The sequence below is a fragment of the Epargyreus clarus genome, unplaced genomic scaffold (assembly GCF_041222505.1).
Source record: "Epargyreus clarus isolate Ecla_fem2 unplaced genomic scaffold, WU_Ecla_fem_2.2 ptg000014l, whole genome shotgun sequence".
NCBI lineage: Eukaryota > Metazoa > Arthropoda > Insecta > Lepidoptera > Hesperiidae > Epargyreus > Epargyreus clarus.
The window spans coordinates 6,086,146-6,109,242 of record NW_027332222.1 but is presented as its reverse complement, the minus strand read 5'-3'; the positions used below and the strand labels follow the sequence as shown (position 1 = coordinate 6,109,242).

At 37.1% G+C, this 23,097-nt stretch overlaps 3 protein-coding genes across 3 annotated transcripts in view; 2 read left to right on the top strand and 1 right to left on the bottom strand.

The window, feature by feature from the left end:
• The window catches only part of CTL16 (C-type lectin 16), a 445,139-nt gene that overhangs the window by 115,745 nt on the left and 306,297 nt on the right, over window positions 1-23,097 (bottom strand). The gene's annotated exons all lie outside the window — the stretch shown is intronic.
• Window positions 4,585-8,491, top strand: LOC140747575 (juvenile hormone esterase-like). Its single transcript, XM_073080116.1, has 4 exons — window positions 4,585-4,708; window positions 5,711-5,954; window positions 6,760-8,039; window positions 8,212-8,491. The coding sequence occupies exons 2-4, from the start codon at window positions 5,730-5,732 to the stop codon at window positions 8,489-8,491; spliced, it is 1,785 nt and encodes a 594-aa protein (XP_072936217.1). The 5' UTR covers window positions 4,585-4,708; window positions 5,711-5,729.
• LOC140747574 (juvenile hormone esterase-like) lies at window positions 8,783-12,386 on the top strand. Its single transcript, XM_073080115.1, has 3 exons — window positions 8,783-8,962; window positions 9,733-11,012; window positions 12,194-12,386. The coding sequence occupies exons 1-3, from the start codon at window positions 8,783-8,785 to the stop codon at window positions 12,384-12,386; spliced, it is 1,653 nt and encodes a 550-aa protein (XP_072936216.1).

Genomic DNA, 23,097 nt, shown 5'->3' with positions numbered 1-23,097 from the left:
TGATGCAGCTCGAAGATGACTATAGGAACTCGGTAATTAAACGAAGCAACCCCATCGAGTTGAGGTTCGTATTGATCGTCTTCAGGAGTACTTTGGGGCTAGATATAGTAACCAGGGTCTGATGATGCAGTTGGCTACATAACTGAAAAACACAATGCTTATAAGTTAAAAATAAAATCAAAAGAAGAAAAATCTTTTTAAAAACAAGCTTTTATTACTTATTAATAAAAATAAATAAAAAGTTGAAAATAATTTCAACCCGATGTATTAATCAGACATATTTTGCGATTTTATATCAGACATATTTTTAATAAAATAAAAGTTAAATCTCAACAATTGGGAACGAAAATTTGCTATTTATATTATAAAGGCATATTAGGTATATCCTCATCGCTATCAGAAGAACCAGTTATAATTTATATTAAAACTATTATAGGTCCAGAATTTGCGCACATGTTATATGAATAAAGATGCGTTGTTATCTATGAGAACTAAATCGAAAGGCACGGAAAAGTATGTCTAAATTATCACCCTTCAATCCAGAGCATAGCAGTAGCACTACCATGAGTTGGCATAGAAACGCCACTATAGAAATTGTAAATAGAAAACTATTGTCATTTTGCTAGTGAATAACATAACTACTATCGTTACGGTATTTCTTGACAACGTCTGTCAAATTAATGACTCATGGGACCGAATTTGTATGGCAATAGATCATAATGACATTCGCTAGCGATTTGATTTCGATAGGTTTTATACGTATCGAGTTACGTCACTACGGATTTTAGTTCTACGAGTAACCACCAGAGGCGCTGTACAATTTTTCATACATTTATTTTACGCAGTCGCTAGCGAGTAATACTTTTGTAAACTCATGGTAGTGCTACTGCGCTTAACATTACTGTTATGAGGCAGAAAAAGGTGTGGCAGTGTATTGTCTCAGGGAGATACTACTATAAGATTTCATTAGGCTGCTTATGTAATTGACAAAAGAATTTTTAGGTTCATTTTATGTTTATATTAGGCAAAAATAAGTATGACGTTGGTACCGCCGGCAAATTTTCAAAGAGATAGACGTAACGTTAATCATTTATAATGTTATATTTGCAGATGATATATTTGCGTATTTAAATAATTAAAATTACTCATGATTTCTTATAAGTAATTAAATAATGCATTTATAACATACATTAATATAAATAATAATAATAATAAAATGATATATATTAGAGATGCGCCGAATATTCGTTTGGTATTCGGTATTCGGCGTATTCGGCATCTTTTTTGCTATTTGTAGTCGACCGAATTATTCGGTTTTGGTGCCGAATATATTCGGTTCGAGTATTTCTATTTTCTTGTGTACAGAACATGGTACAGGACTAACTTCTTATGTAAGATTTATGTTATATTACAAGTCAAACTCAAATCCCATGAAGAATGTGTTGAATAAAGCTAATAAAAAAAAGGGATTAAACTTCAAATCAACATTTATTTTGATACCTCAAGTCAACACATTTATTACTTAATCTATGGTTAGTATAGTGAACATTTATTTTAAACCTTAAATCAGTATATATTTTTAAAACTCAAATCAACATTTTAAAGTGTTAATGAACACACATAATTGAGAAACTGATAATAAAGAAATGGTTAACCGAATAATTCGGCCGAATATTCGGTTCGGTAAAAGTTAAACCGAATATTCGGTTATTCGGTGAAACCACTATTCGGCGCATCTCTAATAAATATTTACAAGTAATTTATATCAATGAAGCTGTAGAGAAAATATAAGTTATGTTAGTTACAGCCTATTTAGATAAAAAAAAAATTGTCAGTATGTAATAAAGTAATAATAATATGAAATGTAATTAACATTTTGTTAACAAGGAAATTCGTGTAAGCAAAAACATTAGTGTACATTTAATTTAAATTAGTATAATAAAATTTACCAAATAAAGTTTAACATACCTATGTTAAAGTTTTTCACTCGTCGTATATTGAAAAATATATTTGAGTATCATAAAGGAGACTGGCGGTTTTTGTGAGTTTGGTTCAGTAACCTTAGTAGATAAATCTAATCTAATCTTTATATATATATATATATAATATATATTTCTTATGGGCGTGTGTATGTCACTGAGCTCCTCCTAAACGACTGGACTGATTTTGATGAAATTTGTTGTGTGTTCAAGGGGTCTTGAGAATGGTTTAGATTCACAATTTAGTCCGTGGGAATTAATCTTTAATTCGTAAGTAGTTATAGAATCGGAAACTATGCATTTGATCCAGTGATGATCTTTAGCTGTTGTTGTCCAAGAGCCCACGAGGGTTTGGAAGTTGGTAAGACCAATTTTCGACAGATGGCACTACTATCTTTCCAATGCAGGTACAAATTTTCCATTTTATGTATGTCATATTATGTCTTTAAAATGCGGGCGAAGCCGCGGGCACCACTAGTATTATATAAAATGCTAACGTTCGTACGTAAATTCACAGTTTTCTCTATCATCCGCAAATCTGATCAACTTCCTGTTGGTTTGTACCCCTTGGTCTCCTGATGTGCGTAAGGGAGTTTGGTCGGGGTGGCTGGAAGTGGGTGGTTGTTAGGGGCCAAAATATGAAATAATATATCTGTCCTTCTCTTATTAATGTAAATGTGAATATAAATGTCCTTCTCTAACTCATATGAGCTTCTGGAAGTTATGAAAATTTCTGGAATGGTCAAGAAAGTTCCAAAATGTGTACAATTGATGTAATAAATCTAGAATGTTCTAGAAAGTTAAAAAAATTCTGGAATGACCTAAACAGTTCCAAAATGTGTACAATGTGGTTGTAATTGTTCCAGAAAGTTTTAGAGAACTTCTAGAATTACTGATGAACTGATGACAGATGAATGAATCCTACATTAAAAAGTACCTATCATTGGTTATTTGCGTTATTGCAACGTTGTGTCAGTCTGCTAATTTAGTAGTTTATGACTAGAGCTTGCGACGTCAAACCATTCGGAAGAAACCAAAATCGATTAACATTCCAATAATCGAAACTTTGAACTACCGATGATTAACTATGTATCCCTTTTTCACTGGGAAAATAAAAAATACCTAATCGATATTCAGTAAATAACAAATTCCTTACTGAATAATAATATGAAAACAAATGCTTTACTTAATGTTCCGAAAGTGATAAAATTTTTACAATACAAAAAAAAAACTCATTTTTAATTTATCTTCATATCATTTAGAAAAATATTTGACATATATTCTGTTTACAAAATATTAAGTAATTTATACAATACGATATGAGGTTATAATCGATCTGTGGTAAAAATCAAGACGGACCAATTAAATTGTGACAATTTCAAGTTATGTAATGAAGGAGCTACAAATAAATGACAGTTTCGTTTCTCGCCCACAGTGTCAAATATTGACGCCTAAGCATCGAATAATCATATGCATCCATCGTGTAAAGTTCTTATATTATTATTAAAAAAAGAAGGAATACCTATAAGTACTTACTATACGATTTCCATTTCTTTATTTGACGCGCATTTCTTTATTTGATGACAGATTGACGCGCATGTAATTTTGTGCTGTTTACGTTGAAATGTCAGACAGATAATATTGTACTTCATGGACAGGTAGTGATGTGCCACACATAATTATTACTATAGGAGCTATAACGATAAACGTAACACAATAACAGACCCGTTTTTTTTTACAAAATTTAAGTAACTAACCTACTGCCGGATGCATTTGTACAAATTTAATAACTATAATATTATATTACATATACTTATAATAACATATTTCATTACAAGATGTTACACGTATAAATTTTTGATTGATAATTTATTTTTTCAATGACAGTTCTTTGTAGTGTTGTGATCAAATAAGCAATGATATCGATAGCATATATTTATTATATGTATTTTGAACAAAGACAAATACAACAGAGCTTACGCCGTGAGTCCTGTCGTAATAATTATTTGGTTTCATTGTCGAGTACCTATACCTCCTTATTTTACAAGCTTCGTAATTTTAAAGAAGTAGGCATTATCAACTTCGTTTTATAGAATCGGAAACTATGCATTTGATCAAGTGACGATCTTTAGCAAAGTTTTTGTCCAAGAACCCACGAAGGTTTGGGAGTTGGTAAGACAAATTTTCGACAGATGGCGCCACTGTCATTCCAATGAAGGTAAAAATATTCTGTGTTATGTATGTCATATTATTTCTTAAAATGCGGGCGAAGACGCGGTCACCACTAGTTAAATTATATTATTGTGTAAAATAAATAACTTGTATAAGACGTACCTATATGATTTTTTATTTAGTGGTACAACCATACTTTATTTATTAATTAATCGCATATAATATCTAAGCAAAACCAATTTCTTTACGTAATTTTTTAAATTTAAATATTTAATTAGTGTAACATGTAATCTACTCGTACCTATGTTATTTAAATTATACTGGTAACAACTCAACCATCTAGTTCTTATATATATTCTAGTTCTTATATGTATTCTTAAGGCTATTTAATGCTGTACTCTAATCACTACTACTTTATACGTTAGTGTAGTTATTGAAAGGTCGTGTCTTATATTAGATATTACTAAACATTAACTAATCTAAAGATAAAACTAATTTTCATCATACTAAGTCAGTAAACTACTTGGAGCAAAATTGTCTGAAGAAATACTGAACAGGTATTTTTATAATTTTTGTGACTTTTGATTGAAGGTATTGAAGTGGTTCTTAGTTGACGTTAGTCTTCACGGGAGACTTACTAACAGTAAAAACAAAGTGAGCAGCAATTTAGGCAGATTTTAGTAAGGGTTAATCCGGCGGCACCACCGCCGCACTAATTTGTGCCTAACAACAGCAGTGTTAAGCGCTGCGGTATTCTGGTTTAAAGGGTAATGGAGACATACTTTCCGAGGCATTTCAGCTTAGTCCTCAAGGGTAGCGGCGCATCTGTGGCCGACCTCAGGTAGGAATATCTAATCCTATCTTGGGTTGATTACAGATGTCCAAGGGCGGCAGTAGCCACTTACCATTAGGTAGACTGCATGCTCGTCGCTACTCCTATGTTATAAAAAAGGGTATTAGAACCCTTATATATTTACGAATAAAACAGTCTTAACCGCTGCTTGCTATAATTTGAAGTGAGGGAGACACCTATCTGCTCATGTGAGGTGTTTCAACTTATTCTTCAGAGGTAACAACGCAACTATGACGTACGCAGAGAGGTTAGATTCTGATCTTATCTGGGATTAATTACAACTGTCCATAAACGTCTTAGCTACTTACCAACCTATTTCTATCGTATATAACAAGAAAGTGTGGCAGTAAAAACAATGATAGCCTAATGGTTTAGCCTCTCGAGGGGTCCGAGGTTCAAATCCTAGGCACGCACCTCTGATTTCCAAAGTTATGTGCGTATTAGAAATTAATTATAACTTGTTTAAAACGGTGAACCAAAACATCGTGAGGAAACCTACATACCTGAGATATTTATAAAAAATGTATATCTCAAAGGTACGAAGTCTACCAATACGCACTTGGCCAGTGCGGTGAACTACGACCTAATCATTCTCATTCTGAGCGGAGACCCGTGCCCAGCAGTGGGACAAGAATAGGTTGATGACGTAACAAGGACGTGGCAGTTTAATAACAATTAATGTTAATTCATGACAACATCCGCACAGGCATTGTGGCACCTTAGCAATGTGGTGGTTGATCCTGATGTGTTTGACAACGGTGACAGCCAAGATTGCACATAACACTGCACACGGCGCGTCATATCGTCATCATCATCACAAGGCAGTGCCATCACGGCTGGTCCACATCGAGCAAGGACCTATCAGAGGCTACAAGGCTCCAGATGGAGACTTCTTCGTGTTCTACGGAGTGCCATACGCCACTGCTCCTACGGGAAGGAATAAGTTTAAGGTATAATAGCATTATCTTAATAAGTACTATACAGGGTGAATTTTTCAAACGGGCCTTCAGGGCTAAATCCGCAACTATAAGGATCAGCAAAAAATGCTGAAAGGAGTTACGAGGCCGAATTTGATAAAAACTAAAACTGCATCATTAGTTTTTTTCACTAATCCTTATAGTTTCGGATTTGGCCCTGAAGGCCTATTTGAAAAATTCACCCTGTATACCTTAAATTCGAAATATTCTAAAAGGAGGTCTGTACAACAAAATGAATTAAAATTGTACTTGTTTAAAAGTTAGTAGCGACCTCCCGCTACTCGTCAAGAGATGGCGCCATGAGTATTCTGAATTACGCTATCGAAGTTTTCTAAATATCTTGGACATATACAAGTTCAAAACTGAGACTGTCGTAGCACGGCCGCTCCCTTTGCCAAAGTTTGTTTGCCAAGGTTTGCTTCCTTTGCCGCGGGAGACCTCCCTTTGCCAAAGTGGTGATCCCCACGTGACTAGTAGCAGGATGTCGCCACAAGTGAACATTGGCTGTTGTGATGTTCATAATACTTAAATAACATTAAGAACTTACAACTTTATTGACATAACAATTAATTACTATTAAATATTGCTCTTTTACTCTTTTTAAAATTCAATCTTTTGGCACATTTTTATAATACTTATAAATTATATTTCTTCAGAAAATGTCAGGAGATACTGTTGGTGGTAGAAAATTAATAGTTTTAACAATTTAAGGATAGTATTTTAACTTTCAGTGAAAAAATTACCTTTTACTTATATATTTTGTAAATGATTGTTTTAGGCACCTCTTCCACCGCCAGCTTGGAGAAAACCTCTTGAAGCAGTCGACAAGCGCATTATATGTCCACAAAAAGATTACATGGGTATAGTTCCCAAAGATCGTATTATGAAAGAAGATTGTCTCATAGCCACCATATATGTTCCTGACACTTTAGAAGATAATATTCCAGTTGTAGTATACATCCATGGTGGAGGATATTTGGTAGCATTCGGTGATTACGTCACACCAAGAAATTTTGCAAAGACCAAAAGAGTAATATTGGTAACGTTCAATTACCGTTTAGCGGCACACGGTTTTCTTTGTCTCGGGACAAAAGACGTGCCAGGGAACGCTGGTATGAAGGATCAAGTCGCGTTGTTGCGTTGGGTACAGAGAAATATCGCGAACTTTGGAGGGAACCCTGATGACGTCACTTTAGCGGGGTTCAGTGCTGGTTCCTCTGCTGTAGATACATTAATGATTTCCAAAATGGCCAAAGGTCTATTTCACAGGATCATACCCGAGAGTGGTCTCAGCTTATCGGCATATAACATACAAAATGATCCTTTGGGTAACGCCAAGCGTTTGGCGAGAATGTTAAACTTTACTAATGTCCATGATCATCATGCTTTAGAAGAATTCTTCAAGAATTCTTCCTTAGAGATACTAAATTCGATAAATACTGTGAATTCCCCTGATTCTACTTTATTATTTTGCCCTTGCGTAGAACGTGATGTAGGCGAGGAAAGATTTCTTGAAAAAAGCCCATTCGATATTATTTCAAGCGGCGATTACGAAAAGGTACCGATGTTATATGGGTTTGCTACAATGGAGGGCCTGTTAAGAATTAACCTATTCGAAATATGGAGTAATCAAATGAATAAAAAGTTTTCAGACTTTTTACCAGGAGACTTGAAATTTAAAACCAAAGAAGAGAAAAATCTAATAGCAAAAAAAGTCAAACACTTTTACTTTGGAGACAAACCAGTTTCACCAGAAACAGTATTACGATACGTTGACTATTTCACAGATGTTATGTTTGTATATTCAACGTTGCGATCTGTCAAACTGCATGTAGAAGGTGGACATGACAAAATATACTTGTATGAATATATTCACATTGATGAGGATACAGTGAAAATACCGCACACAGATGTGCGTGGTCCAGACCACTGCGCTCAAACGTGGGCTGTTTTAGATGGGTTGAATCTGACACATACAAATGAGCAATTAATATCAAATAACCTCAGGGAAATGAAAAATATAACGAGAGAGCTATGGTTGAACTTCATGGAAACTGGGTAAGAAAATATACTGTACCAAAATCGAAAATTCATTATTTTTATTTACGAATATCTCTCATCAAAGTCAAGTCTTCAATCTGCTTCTAAGCAGTTTGCTAGTTTCATTAACCCTTCTCATTCTGAGATACTCGTATTCAATAATTGCATGGTAACGAATATATATTTTCAGGAATCCAGTCCCCGCGGGGTCTCCATTTCCCTCATGGCCGGTGACCGGACCAAATGCTGTCCCCCACATGGCATTGGACAAGAAATTAGAACTAAGGAACTATTTCGAAAGAAGTTTAGAAAAAAGATATCAGTTTTGGGACGAGATTTACAAAGAATTTTATAGTAATCCTATTCCTCCCCGACCACCTCGACGCTTAACGTCAGGATCTAATGAACTTAGGATGGGAGTGTCAATGATGATGCTGATAACAGTAATGCAAATATTAAGGGCGTCGTAATTAAAATCGGTTTGGATTATGATATGTAAGATAATAAAGCATTCGTTATTTTTATCTTTTAATCATTGTTTTTTTCTTTTACATTACAAAAATCGTTTAAAATCTTATAATCTTCGAATAAATGGCGAACTATTTTATCAATATAGTAAGTATTTATTTAGAATATCATTTATCATAGTATCATCATTATTGACCTCTACAAACTGCAAATATATCAAGATAGCAAAGTACTATAAAAATGAGAAAACAATATAATATTTATTAAATTGTTTTGATTGAGGTAAAAATACAATGTTGTGGGTCGTGTTTGTGATAGTCAGCAGTAGTGCATATGAGTATAGTAAAGCTGATTCCCGTTTGGTCCACATTGAACAAGGTCCAGTGCGTGGTTACAAAGCTCACGATGGTAACTTCTATGTGTTTTATGGTGTACCCTACGCCACCGCGCCTACCGGTGCTGACAAATATAAGGTAAAATACCTGTTCATAAAGCAAATAATTCTCGATTGAATATTACAGTGTTACTAATTAGGGTATATAAATTTATATGAAATTCTGTTTTTTTTTTTTTTTTATAATATAGGAGTAGTAAACGAGCATGCAGTCCACCTGATGGTAAGTGGCTACTGCCGCCCATGGACATTTGTAATCAACCCCAGATAGGATTAGATATTCCTACCTGAGGTCGGCCACAGATGCGCCGCTACCCCTGAGGACTAAGCTGGAACGCCTCCGAAAAGTCTGTCTCCCTTACCACACCCTTCAAACCGGAACACAGCAGCGCCTAACACTGCTGTTATTAGGTAGAAATAGGTGTGGCGGTGGTGCCGCCGGAGTCGAACCGCCAAGGGTTTCTACCACCTTTAAAATGTTAGTTATCGAACTGCTGCGAAACGGCTTCACCGATTTTCACTAAATTTTATATGCATATTCAGTAGGTCTGAGAATCGGCTGATAAGGGTTGTTCATGTTCACTCGTAACATTTTTTTATTTATATGGCAACACAACGTTTGCCGGGTCAACTAATTAATTTATAAATAAAACATACAAGAAATAATGCAGGTATATTAAAGTTATTTATTTATTCAAATACATATAGAATCGTAGATCGTATCGGTTTTTTCAAGGTGTACATGAGCCAAAGCCGTAATTTATAATTTTCTTGTTTTTCAATCTGGAATACTCCGCGATATTATCTGTTATAACACGAATAATAATTGATGCTTATTTAAATTTCTAGAGTCCGTTACCTCCACCCATTTGGAGTGAAACATTAGAAGCGGTTGACAAACACATTGTTTGTCCTCAAGTAAATATAAATATGATACCAGAAAGCACAATGAAAGAAGATTGTCTCACAGCAAACATTTACGTACCGGCCACAGCTGAGAAAAAGTTGCCTGTAGTAGTATATGTCCACGGAGGTGCCTACATCATAGGTTATGGAAATTTCAATACGCCAAGACATTTGGTGAATAGCCAAAAAGTTATAGCTGTAACATTTAATTACCGCTTAGGAGCACATGGTTTTCTTTGCCTGGGCACACCAGATATACCTGGAAACGCTGGCATGAAGGACCAAGTCACTCTATTGCGTTGGGTAAAAAAGAATATTGCATATTTCAGAGGAAATCCCCATGACGTTACCATTGCGGGTTACAGCGCAGGTTCATCATCGGTAGATTTACTAATGATCTCCAAAATTACTAGAGGATTATTCAACAAGGTTATACCTGAAAGCGGTGCCAATTTGGCTGCGTTTAGCGTTCAAAGAGATCCTCTTGAAAATGCTAAAACGTATGCGAAGTTATTGAATTTTGCTGTAGTTGACAATATTCAGACTTTAGAAGGTTTCTACAAAAATGCTACATACGAGCAACTTAATTCCATTACCTTTGAAATTTTAAGCAGACCAGACTCTACGTTTTTATTTTCGCCTTGCATTGAACGGGATAATGGAGTTGAAATATTTCTAGATGACGATCCTGTGAGCATTCTCAAAAGTGGCAACTACCAAAAATTACCGATGCTTTATGGATTCACAAATATGGAGGGTTTATTTAGAATGGATTTATTTAACTTGTGGAAAAAAGAAATGAACGATAATTTTGTAGACTTCTTGCCTGCTGACTTACAGTTTGCAAACGAAGTGGAAAGACGGAAAGTTGCAAATAAAGTCAAAAATTTTTACTTTGGGGAAAAATACGTCAGTCAAGACACAGTTTTAGATTATGTAGATTATTTTACTGATGTAATCTTTGCTTATCCAACTTTAAGATCAGTTAGAATGCAAGTGGAAGCGGGGAATAACAAAATATATTTGTACGAATATTCTTTTGTGGATTATGACACTCCTTTCGTACCTTACACGAATGTACGTGGGGCAGACCATTGTGCCCAGTCTATTGCTGTGTTGGATGGAGTGAACATGACTCATTCAGATGAAAGTATAATATCAGAAGAATATAAGAAAATGAAGTCAGTGATGAGAGAACTGTGGTTAAACTTTATAAGTACCGGGTAAGTGTACTAGAAATATCTTTGTAAGCATTGATATGAGGTTGTACCATCGCTAGGAAATTTAAATACAATCGTGTGGCATTAATATATCTTGACATCACATAAAAACTTCAGTTTTGCGATATTCACGAAATCGGCCATTGCGATCAAGGGGTATTTCCTGTCACGCCGGTTGTGTCCTACATTATATACAAAAAAACAAGTTGTGCTTCGATGCAATGTTTCACGATATTTCATATATTTATACTTTTTTTGTTCTCAAAATTAGTATGTAAATTTATACTTTTTTTTGTTTTCAAAATTAGTATGTAAATGGTAAACAGATATTTTGATATGTTTCAAATGTTTTTACTTGTTAATATGTGAATGAGTTAGCACTCAACATTATTATTCTAGAATTATCATGGAACACTGTAGAACTATATTTAATTATGCAACTATTTTCAAATCCAAATGCGAATAAAGATTGCAATTTCCGATTATGAGGTTGATTCTGTTAAGTGTTTAATTATTGTAATGTATATGTTATATAGAACGTGCTTACATTTTCACATAAATATATATAAAAGGTAGGTAAAAGGTTTTACTATCTGGTTATTACCAGACGTTCTACCGAATCCCACCACTACTATTTCTGTCTAATTTCTGTTTAACCTTGCTGCGTACTGTTTTGAAATGAAATGAAATAATTATTTAATAATGATAACATTCGTTTTAAACATTCGTAGAAGCTACTTTGTAAGCATAAATAAATTTATACTTGTGACAAGCAGCCCCACTCTTCCATTACACATAGGTACATTATTATAATAAACAATAGACTAATAGTTTTGAAACTAGAAGTATTGTGGAGTAACGATGCTTGCAGCCGAATGAGAAGAATTAGGCCATAGTCAACCGCCCTGGCCAAGTACGAATTTATAGACTTCGCATACCTTTGAAAACACTTTTTTTAAGATTTCTTAGGGACGCAGGTTACCTCACGTTTTCCTTCACCGTTTAAACAAGTGATAATTAAATACTAATACGCACATAATTATGAAAAATCAGGAGTGCGCATTTCCTGCCATTTAGAATCTCGGACCTCTCGTTCAAGAGGCCGAGTTTCTTAACCACTAAGCTCAGTGATAGCTTGCTGCGTCTATTCTGTAATAAATAATATATTTAAATTCGACTTTCAGGAACCCCATACATGACAAGTCTCCTTTAGCAGTGTGGTTGCCAGCTGGATTGAGCGGAGCACCTTACATGTCTCTCAATCAGACTTCCAAGTTGATGTTCAGGTCGCTACTACATCGAAGAGTCGTCTTCTGGGATGATATTTATAGTAAGCACTACCGGTACTCTATACCACCGATCGCAAACTTTAAGTAACATATCTAATACAAAGATGTTTTAATAAGACGACCAAGAATAATGTAATATGGGAAAAACGCAATGGATAGTGTATTATTTTTAATTACTTGCGTGTCGTACGATTTGAGTACATAATTTAGTGACTATCTATATATACAAAAGCGAAAAGATACTCACGTTCAAAACGTATTAATCAAGGTTTTGACTAAACTACTGAAGCTACAATCATGAAATTTAAAATATAGCTTAATTTGATAATGTAGATGCGCACTAAGAACGGATTTTTTGACATTCCACCGTTAAGGGGGTTAAATGGGGGTTGAAAGTTAGTGTGAAAGTCCGTCAGTTTTAAAACAAACTGGATGAAAATTGGTATTTAGCTTTCTGATTTAAAGTAATAAAAATCTCATTTAAGGGTTTTTCCAAAATGAACCCTAAAGGTGGTTAAATAGGGGTTGACAGCTTATTTTAAATTTTGCCATTTTGAAAGCCAGCACTATGAAAGTTAGCCATTGCTCTACTGGTTATAAATAGTGGAACTTTAATTCTACTGTTATTGGAAAATCAACCCTTATGTGGGTTAAATAAGGGTTGTAAGATTGTATGAAAATCCCCCAGTTTTGATCTAATCTCTATGAAAATCTGTATTTAGCCTTTTGGTAGAAAATAATTAAACACCTATTTCATTGTTTTTGGATAATCAACCCTTAAGTTGGTAAAATAGGGGTTGACAGCTTATTTTAAAATTTGCCAATTTGAAAGCCAGCACTACAAAAGTTAGTCATTGCCTTACTGATTAGATATAGTGGAACTTTAATTCTACCGATTTTGGAAAATCAACCGTTATATGGGTTAAATAAGGGATGTAAGTTTGTATGAAAGTCCCCCAGTTTTAATGTAAACTGTACAAAAATCGGTAATTGAGTTTTCGATACAAAATAATTAATCACCTATTTCATTGTTTTTGGAAAATCATCCCTTAAGGTCGTTCAATGGGGTTTGGAATTTTATTTCAAACTCCGTTAATTGGGAAGCAAGGACTATAAAAATTTGCATTTAGCTTTCCTGTTGGAAATAATAGAACTTTTTTAACACCATTTATGGAAAATCTACCCTTAAGAGGGTAAAATAGGGGTTGAAAGTTTGTTGGGAAGTCCGCAGATTTTGAAACGAAGTCTATGAAAATTGGTATTCACCTTTCTGATTGAAAATAATAGAACACATATTTTACCGTTTTTGGAAAATCAATCCTTAAGGTTGTTTAATAGGGGATGGAATTTTATGTTAACATCAGTTTATTTGGAAACAAGGACTGTAAAATAGGATTTAGGTTTCTGGTACGAAATAATAGATCTATGTTAACAACGTTTATGGAAAATCTACCCTTAAGAGGGTAAAATAGGGGTAACAACTTCGTTTAGAAGTCCGCAGATTTTGAAGCAAAGTCTATGAAAATTGGTATTATGCGCTCTGGTTGTAAAAAATATATCACTATTTTTCCATTTTTTGAAAATCAACCCTTAATAAGGTCGTTAAATAGGGGTTGGAACTTCATTTTATAATCCGTTAATTTGGAAGCAACCACTATGAAAAATTATCATTGGACTCAATGAAGCATCTGAGTCCCTGTTTTTTTTAGATCAACCCTTAAGACGGCTATAAAAGGGTGTATGCGTTATGCCTTTCTGTTTCAGCATTTTTAGCAACTCAACAATCAACCCCATTATGGTACTATAAGTAAAGAAATTTTCCTTAAAATACCGTTATTGAAGTTACTTCCTTTGGCGTGTCTGGAAAAAGAACAGAGTGCAGAGAAGTTTAGTGTAGGGTGAAATTCCACGGGCCGTCGTAACATATATTTTTAACATGGGAATGTATTGCGCGTGCTGAAGTGCAAAACAACGGTTTTTTAGGGTTCCGTACCTAAAGGATAAAAACGGAACCCTATTACTAAGACTTCGCTGTCTGTCCGTCTGTCCGTGAGTCCCAGGGCTCTATCTCTGGAACCGTAATAGATAGACATTTGAAATTTTTACAGTGGACGCACAACGGTGGCCGCTACAACAACAATCACTAAAAATAAAAAAGTTGAAAACAAAAAGTGGTCCCCATACAAAAAACTGCTATTCGATATTTTTCCAACTAACTTTTGAACCGTTAGAGGTAGACAGTTCAAATTTTCACAATGTGCGTACTTTAATGGCTGCTGCAAAAAAAAAAATTTTGGTTGTACGGAACCCTCCAGGTGCGGGTTTGGCTTCGGTCGGGTCGGACTTGGCCAATTATTAGTAAGGCGCAGATCCGCGGGCCATAAGGGAAAGTCGCGGGCCACACACCACCCGTGGGTGTCGGGTTGCCGACCGTGTTGAATATTAGCTTTCAGAAATTTGCTGATAAAGTATTTATTGATGCATATTATTATGTACATATGAATGTTTTTGAAATTCTACTAAGGAGGTAAAAGAAGTGTTATATGTACGTATACGGGAATCTTTTAGGTTCGAAGTTAGAAACGTGAAATTTTAGATAACGTCTATTCAGACAAATACACGACAACGTGGACGGGTGCAAATTTTATATATGATAATGCGTAAGTTTATTTAAATTGGCCTACATTTTGGTATACTGATTAGGTACATCGCAACTACTTTGGACACACTGCGTGCCAACATTTTGTCCTGCCGGGTATGGTTGTAGTTATGCGTGGATTAGTGATGGTGATGTGGTAGACACATAGACCTTGGATTAAAATTTTGGGCTAGAACAGGGCTACAGTATCCCCTGCCTGTCGTACGAGACTAAAGGGGGACTTCTGGAGTTGCAGGCGGCAAGAATGGGAGCTCTAACCACCCAGCCAGAGGCCCTGGAAAGAACCACTGTATGTAAGGCCCCATATAACATGGACGGTTCCTATGGAATAGTGTAAATAATAATTATTGTATCCCACATGAAACTTATATTTTAAAGCAAGTTTCATTACAGTACACTAATTAGAGTTTTAGTGTATGTTTCTGAGGAAAGCTTGACCAATTTAGGTACAGAGTAACGAAAAAAAAGCTGTTATTCATATTAAATATTAACTACTACTTTTACTACTGTTAAAGGTACAAATTTACGATTACAGTCATTTGTATGTCATATCATATTTTTTTACGCGGGCGAAACCGCGGGTTCTGCTAGTACGAGTATAATATTTAAAATAAAAGTTATATTACTAATATCTTAAGATATAATTAAAAATAATAAAGTATAATATACTTCAATGATAAATAATAAAATATTGAAAATAAAAATGGGGTATTTTACTATTTTAACTACCTACCCATCTATTATAATGATGACATAGTTTAACACCGATATTAACGATTCTTTATATTTATTCAGCTGAAAAGAGAAAAGGAACATTAATTTTAGAAAAATACACTTTCCACGAAAATAGCTCTACACTTTTGGCTTACTTTCATTTCATTGTTGCAAGATTCATGAATCTGACTTTATTAATGCGGGTGTCTGTCAACCAGGAAACGAGAGCCATGTGTACGAAAAATAACAAATTCACCCCCTCCCGGAGGGTAATGATTTTAGAGTATGTAGATATACTACATCCTTGTCCCTGTAGTTCCGCGACTAGAATAGGGCTTCTGTATCTACATTATGTTCTGTAGATATCTATCTGCCGGTCGTAAGAGGCGACTAAAAGGGGGCTTCTGGGGTCGCGGGTGGGGGTGGGAGCTTGAACCGCCCGGCCAGCGGCCTCGCTAAGGACGGTGGTATGTGTGGTCGCATACCGTAGTGTGCATCAGACGGTGTGGCGAGCGTCAAGCTCGTCTGGGCGGAGGCCGACGGAGCAACTAAGAGGAATACGGTTGCGTTCATCCCGCAGCCCTCTATACAGCGCCGAGGTGGTTTTAGTGCGGTAAAAGTCTCAAATAACCCGGCGTTGCTTCCAAGGCCACGATCTTTTGAAAGTTTCCCCTCGTCAACAAAAAAGTTCTAGTACATTCTAAACGGCTTGGCGGATTTTAACATGCGGTGTCGTTGGATTCGTAGACTTTGTGGCGGTGACAGAGCCTCTACTTTGAAGCAGTCAGGTTTTTTGTTTGGCGGCAGCAGGCACTAACTATCAGGTGGACTGCATGCTTGCATGCAACTTTAATATTTTAAAACATGTCCTCAGTAACAATGACCACTTACCATCAGATGAATTGCTCAGTTACTAATCCATTTCCCAAAAAACAATTGTGAGTACTATGCTCCTGGGCCATTCCCGGACGTCCCGCGGCGGGCAAGCGTCCAATTAGCAAATCAATTAATCCTCGGGGACATCATCAAGGGTAACGTCATGTGACGCCACGGTTTTTCGACACCTTTGTTTATCCAGCTTTATTTTCTCATTGAAGGTGGTAGAACCCTTAGTGGTTCGACTTCGGCGGCACCACCACCACACCTATTTCTACCTAATAACAGCAGTGTTAGGCGCTGCTGTGTTCCGGTTTAAAGGGTGTGGTAAGGGAGACAGACTTTTCCGAGGCGTTCCAGCTTAGTCCTTAGGAGTAGCGGCGCATCTGTGGCCGACCTCAGGTAGGAATATCTAATCCTATCTGGGGTTGATTATACATGTCCATGGGCGGCAGTAGCCACTTACCATCATCTTTCTCAAGGTGCCTCATAAGTGGGTAACGTAATTTGCTGTGCAAATAAAACACTAGAAAGCAGGGCCAAACGTATTGATTCGGACCATATGTTATCTTAGGACTTCCAACTTGGACAATAATGTTTGTTTTGTCGAGTGGTACTTCACTTATTTACTTACCATATTGATTATTTTTTTGTAATTTTAATGCATATTCTCTGTAACGCATTTCTTCGCGAGTTTGCGATGGAGATGTACAATTTACTTTGGATAAAAAATTAAGCAACGTTAGCCACGGTCGAGATTTGGATTGGTGACCATCACTACATATTTGACCCCTTTTTATAATATAGCAGTAGCAAATATCCATCTGTTGGCTACTATCGCCCATAGATACTTGTAATAAAGCCTAGGTAAGATTAATGTCCTATCTGTGGTCGAACACAGATACTACTGAGAACTACTACGCCTGATACTCCTTTCCCGCACCTTTAAAACTAGAACAAAGTAGCGCTGCTGTTATTAGGCAGGAATAGATGTGGCGGTGGTGCCGCCGGAGTCGAAACACACAGGGAGGGGTATGTAGTACTTTTGTCTATTGCACATGAAGCGCCTTGGGGGTTTAAATACCCAATACCCCCATCCTGGTTCTAGTTCAACTGATAAAGGTAAAATCTACTCGTCTAATATGTGGGCAGTGTCGAAAGCAGAAATTCAATATTAATCATAATAATCATATGGCTATGTCCGGAATTCCCGACATTCTCACATTCGGCATTCCGAGACCCATCCTGCAGAATTTGGATGAATTTTGATTAATTCTCTACGTCCCGTACATTCCCGATCGCCCTCAGAGTTTATGGATATTTGAGGATCAAATTGAATTTATGTGAAGACGTACGGAAGAGTGCTGCTCGCGTACCCATGGGTGGCTATATTAAAATAATAAACCACTTTCCTAAAAACTGTCAAGTATGCTATTGTGTACGCTTCAACATTTTATTCGAGAATCTCTGTCTATGTTTTCCTTGGTACGTACTGGCATACTACGTAGTAAAAAGTCTACTTTGTACTTCGCAAGTATTTTCCGCGCAGTGCTGACATCCGGCATACGAGATGTATTTAATTACGTCTTAGTTCGTGCTTTCATTACTCAGCATGACGTTTATTAGATTGTGCTGTCGCATAGGGATGCGCGGTGGTGAATTTATCGATATTAATGTCGATATTTTTATAGGAGGCTATCGATAATAATAATAACATAAATTATATATAATATTAGGTAATATAATATTAGGTAATATTGAATGTTTTTATTGAGGGACAGAAATATCGATGTACCTACCAATAATATTGAATATTTCAACGCGATGTTATTGATAATCAAATATTACATAACATAGGCAAAGCTGCAGAAACTATTTATTCGCCGAAAAAAATAATAATTTCGATGCCATTTTATCACCGAAAATTTTAGATATCGGCATTACATTTGTTTCATTAATATGATATATAATTATGTATGTATGTCTAGTTGAATATGTGTTGTGTAAGACTTGGGAACAGGAACTGCACCAGAAAAATACTTGTTCTCCAGTTTTGAAAACGACCGTTTATTCCACGTCAAGTAACAGTTACGAAGTGATAGAGAGAGAAAGATACAAGGTAAGGCAAGAGCAAGAAGGACAGAACTAGGTTAACGTTAATGATTTGAAATTATAAAAGATCGGTAGAATGCGAGAAAGAGACAGAGAATTTGAAATTAAATTTGTGCGTGTATTCGCCTTGCGAATCGTTTCGGCACTGACTCCATAGAGTATTATTATGTTATAGAGAGGTAACTCTACGTATTTTTTGTCTCCTCTAAAGCGCTCCTAGTGGCCTGCCCCAGAACTACTCATGGGTTTTACATACATACCTACAGATACCCATTATATGTATTAAAATTAGGTAAATTATAAGTTGTATCTCCAAAACACGAACTACAAATGTCTGTATTCCAAAGATTCACATTTACATTGTACTTTTTTCTTTTTCAATTTTGATACAAGAACAAAACTACATTTGCATAGGGACTTAACAAAATTTCAGAAAGATACAAAAATATGTTTACTTTATTTATAATAAAGTAAACACATGGGAATTTTATTTTTTAAAAATAACATCACTGAGATGTGTACTATTCACACGTACACACTCCTCGAATATGGACCTCAAATGCGTATAAATTTGCTGGCACATCGCTCGTGGGATAGCGGACATTTCCTCGGAAATGTTCTTCTTGAGCTTGGCAATTGTCATCAGTTTATTGGCATAAACGCGGCTCTTGAGGTACCCCCACAGAAAAAAAATCCAGTGGCGTGAGATCTGGGCTCCGAGGAGGCCACGGAATGTCCCCTCGACGCGATATCAGTTTTCCAGTAAACATTTCGTTTACTACTGCTAAGGACTCATTGGATGTATGAGATTGTCATTGTCTTGTTGAAACTAGGCCCTGCTGTTGTAGGCTTCAAAATTATGCAGTTGTGGGAAGAAAAAGTTACGTAACGTGTCTGTATAGCGATCAGAATTTACTGCTACGGTTTGGCCTCGCTCATTTTCGAAGAAATGGGGTCCGATGATTCCTTCAGCCAACATGGCTGCCCAAAGTGTCACTTTAGGCGAATGCAATGGTCTTTGATGTTTTAATTTGGGATTTTCTGAGGCCCAATACCGACAATTTTGCATTTTCACATATCCACTTAAATGAAAATGAGCTTCATCCGAGAAGAGAATATTGTTCAAACTTCGAAAACGCTGTAACATTCTTTCGACAAAATCACGGCGAAGATGGTGGTCATTTGGTTTCAATTCCTGGACTAATTGAAGTTTATACGGGTGAAATTTAAGATCTTTTGCCAAAATACGCCTTAATGATGTTCTTAATATTGTGAGCTCAGTTGATCTCTTTCTGGTTGATAACTGGGCATCGCGCCGTACGGACGTCGAGACTTCGCTTACAGTTTCTTCCGTTCGTCTTCGACCTTGGACGCCCCGCAGGTTTTTGATTCAATGTCGAACCCGTAGACTCAAACTTTTTGACCCACGATCTGATAACACTTTCACTAGGATATTGATTTAAATCATGTAAGCTAAACTCAGAGTGAAATAGACACCGCGCAATAGTGCACGAATCGCCATTTTTGTAATAAGCCTTTACGCAGAACGCACGCTGCTCACCGGTGAAACAATCCATGGCGACTAAATTTCCGAGAACCAAGCTACCTATCCCCACAAACCGCGCCCCGCTCCCACGTCCCTCTCACGATCCACCCTTTGAGGTTCGACTCCGGCGGCACCACCGCCACACCTATTTCTACCTAATAACAGCAGTGTTAAGCGCTGCTGTGTTCCGGTTTGAAGGGTGTGGTAAGGGAGACAGACTTTTCCGAGGCGTTCCAGCTTAGTCCTCAGGGGTAGCGGCGCATCTCTGGCCGACCTCAGGTAGGAATATCTAATCCTATCTGGGGTTGATTACAGATGTCCATGGGCGGCAGTAGCCACTTACCATCAGGTGGACTGCACGCTCGTCTGCTACTCGCATACTATAAAAAAAAAAACGATCAATCCGATTATGAAATTCGCACGCCTTTCTGGCCCACCCTGTAGTAATGCTACTGTACTCCTCTGCTGAGACCGCTACTGCGAGCAATAATAGTCAGGAAAGTGCACCCTTCTACCATATCTGGTTTTCCTCTCTGTGGTTGTTGACGGCGGAGTCGGCGTCGTCTCAGACGATTGCGAGGGTTGAACACCGGCTTCCTGAGTCGTGAAGGCAGGTTTCAGGTGATTAATGACTGTAGTTTCTGTCCCTCGTACCTGAAGTTTATAGTATTAGGGATGACGCTCTAAAACTGTGTACGGTCCAGCATACGGGGTTCTAGCGGTCTTCGGATGAAATCCTGCCGCAGGAAGACGTGTGATGACTCGGCGAGGCTATGAGGTGTATAAAATGTACCTTTTCTATGCCATGATGCAGGTGTTGGGCTGATTTTAGCCATATAACTACGAAGTCGCGTTGCAAACTCCGTGATGTCAGCTGCCTTGTAGTCATCTGGTGGGGGCAAGGAAATGGCCTGGTAACCGAAGTGATTCTCCGTAGACCAACTCTGCTGGTGTACCCTGGATGTCCGCTTTCCATGCACTTGTTATACCCAGAAGTATCAATGGCAAAACGTCAGTCAATTGTGATGAAGTGTGCCACATGATCGCACCCTTCAACTGTCGGTGAAGGCGCTCGACCATGCCGTTAGCAGCAGGGTGGTAGGCGGTAGTGCTGTAGTGTTGCGCACCAACCAGTGAAGCGATGGCTCGGAACAGATGCGACTCGAATTGACGACCACGGTCGGTTGTTATTTTGAGTGGACAAACAAACCGGGCCATCCAGCCAGACACCAGCGCGGTTGCACAGGTCTCCGCCGTGATGTCTTTGATGGGGTACGCTTCAGGCCATCGCGGAAATCTGTGAATGGCGGTAAAGCAATACCGGTAACCACAAGAAGATGTTAGAGGTCCAACAATATCGAGGAGGATGCGGGAGAACCTCGATGTTGGGGAAAGGAATAGGGATATTGGGGCAGAGGTATGGCGTGTTATCTTACTGCCTTGGCATGACAGGCATTTGCGAGACCACTCTCTACAGTTTCGGCGTATCCTTGGCCAGTGGCCACATGTCCCAGGAACTTGCATCAGAAAAATACTTGTTCTTCAGTTTTGAAAACGACCGTTTATTCCAGGTCAAGTAACAGTTATGAAGTGATAGAGAGAGAAAGATACAAGGTAAGGCAAGAGCAAGACGGACAGAACTAGGTTAACGTTAATGATTTGAAATTATAAAATATCGGTAGAATGCGAGAAAGAGACAGACAATTTGAGATTAAATTTGCGCGTGCCTTGCGAGTCGGTTCGAAACTGACTCTCCCGACCGAGCGCAAGCGATATTTTAACGGTGCATTGACATTGTATACGGCGCGATCCTGCTGGTTTGCGCGTTCCGTCTTGTACAATGGTAATGCTACATATCAGGGTTGTTGCTGATGCAGGTTTTTACTAGATCAGCTGATGCTGATGCTGATGCTGATTTTTTCAGATTAATATCAGCTGATGCTGATGCTGATATTTAAAAGTACTAAATAATAAATATATTTTATACTGAGGTATTTGTACGTCCCTTACGAGAATAGTCTTTTTTAACCAACTTCACAAAATGAGGATGTTTCTCAATTCTACCATATATGTCCTTTTTATGTTTGTTCGCGGATAACTTCGTCGTTTATGAACCGAACTGGATGATTTTTATTTTGTTGGAAAAAAAAAAATTTCCAAAGTAGTTCCATTATAATAAAATAAGGGTCTGATCACCAGATAAATCGAGGGGAACTTTCAAAAATCGTAAGGGCGACTAGTGCATTTGTAAGATTTTTAGTATGTCATCACTAAAGAAGGTGAAAAAAAATAATTAAAAAATACAATCGACTTCCATGTCACTACAAAGCAAAAATCAACTGAAACAAATTTTGGCTCAGCACATATCTCCGAAGCCGGCGCTCATATTGAACACGCTGTTTTCGCCGTTATCCAACGAAATATATTTAGCACCGACTTCAGAACCATGTACCAAACCAACATCCACTTCAACTACCCTCCACTCTGCAGTGACACAGAAGTCGGCATTTATTTGTTATTTTTTTTACAAATACTACACTGTGTCGTATCTTTGTTCAATAACGAAATATTTGGTCATATTGCACTTTTCACTGGATGTGGCATTATGAATTGAATACATAATTCTGTTATTGATTGATTGAACTATGATCGAAAGTTATTGATGTCTGACCAAATAACGTTATCAATACAATCGAATGATTATTGATGACAACTTGTGTTTATAAACATCTGTGATTGGCTAAAACTCCACGTGATTTAAGCTCGGTCCTGCCTTCAACGAACACGTTACAATTTCAATATCAGCATTAAATATCAGCATCTTTTGTTGCGGATGCGGATGCTGATGCTGATATTTAAAAGAAAGCTGATAATCAGCGGATGCTGATGCTG

Coding starts and splice junctions, on each gene's coding strand:
- LOC140747575 (XM_073080116.1), top strand. CDS start 5,730: ATGTGGTGGTTGATCCTGATGTGTTTGACAACGGTGACAGCCAAGATT. Junction 5,955..6,759: donor CGGGAAGGAATAAGTTTAAG/GTATAATAGCAT, acceptor TGATTGTTTTAG/GCACCTCTTCCACCGCCAGC. Junction 8,040..8,211: donor TTGAACTTCATGGAAACTGG/GTAAGAAAATAT, acceptor ATATATTTTCAG/GAATCCAGTCCCCGCGGGGT.
- LOC140747574 (XM_073080115.1), top strand. CDS start 8,783: ATGTTGTGGGTCGTGTTTGTGATAGTCAGCAGTAGTGCATATGAGTAT. Junction 8,963..9,732: donor CCGGTGCTGACAAATATAAG/GTAAAATACCTG, acceptor TTAAATTTCTAG/AGTCCGTTACCTCCACCCAT. Junction 11,013..12,193: donor TTAAACTTTATAAGTACCGG/GTAAGTGTACTA, acceptor TTCGACTTTCAG/GAACCCCATACATGACAAGT.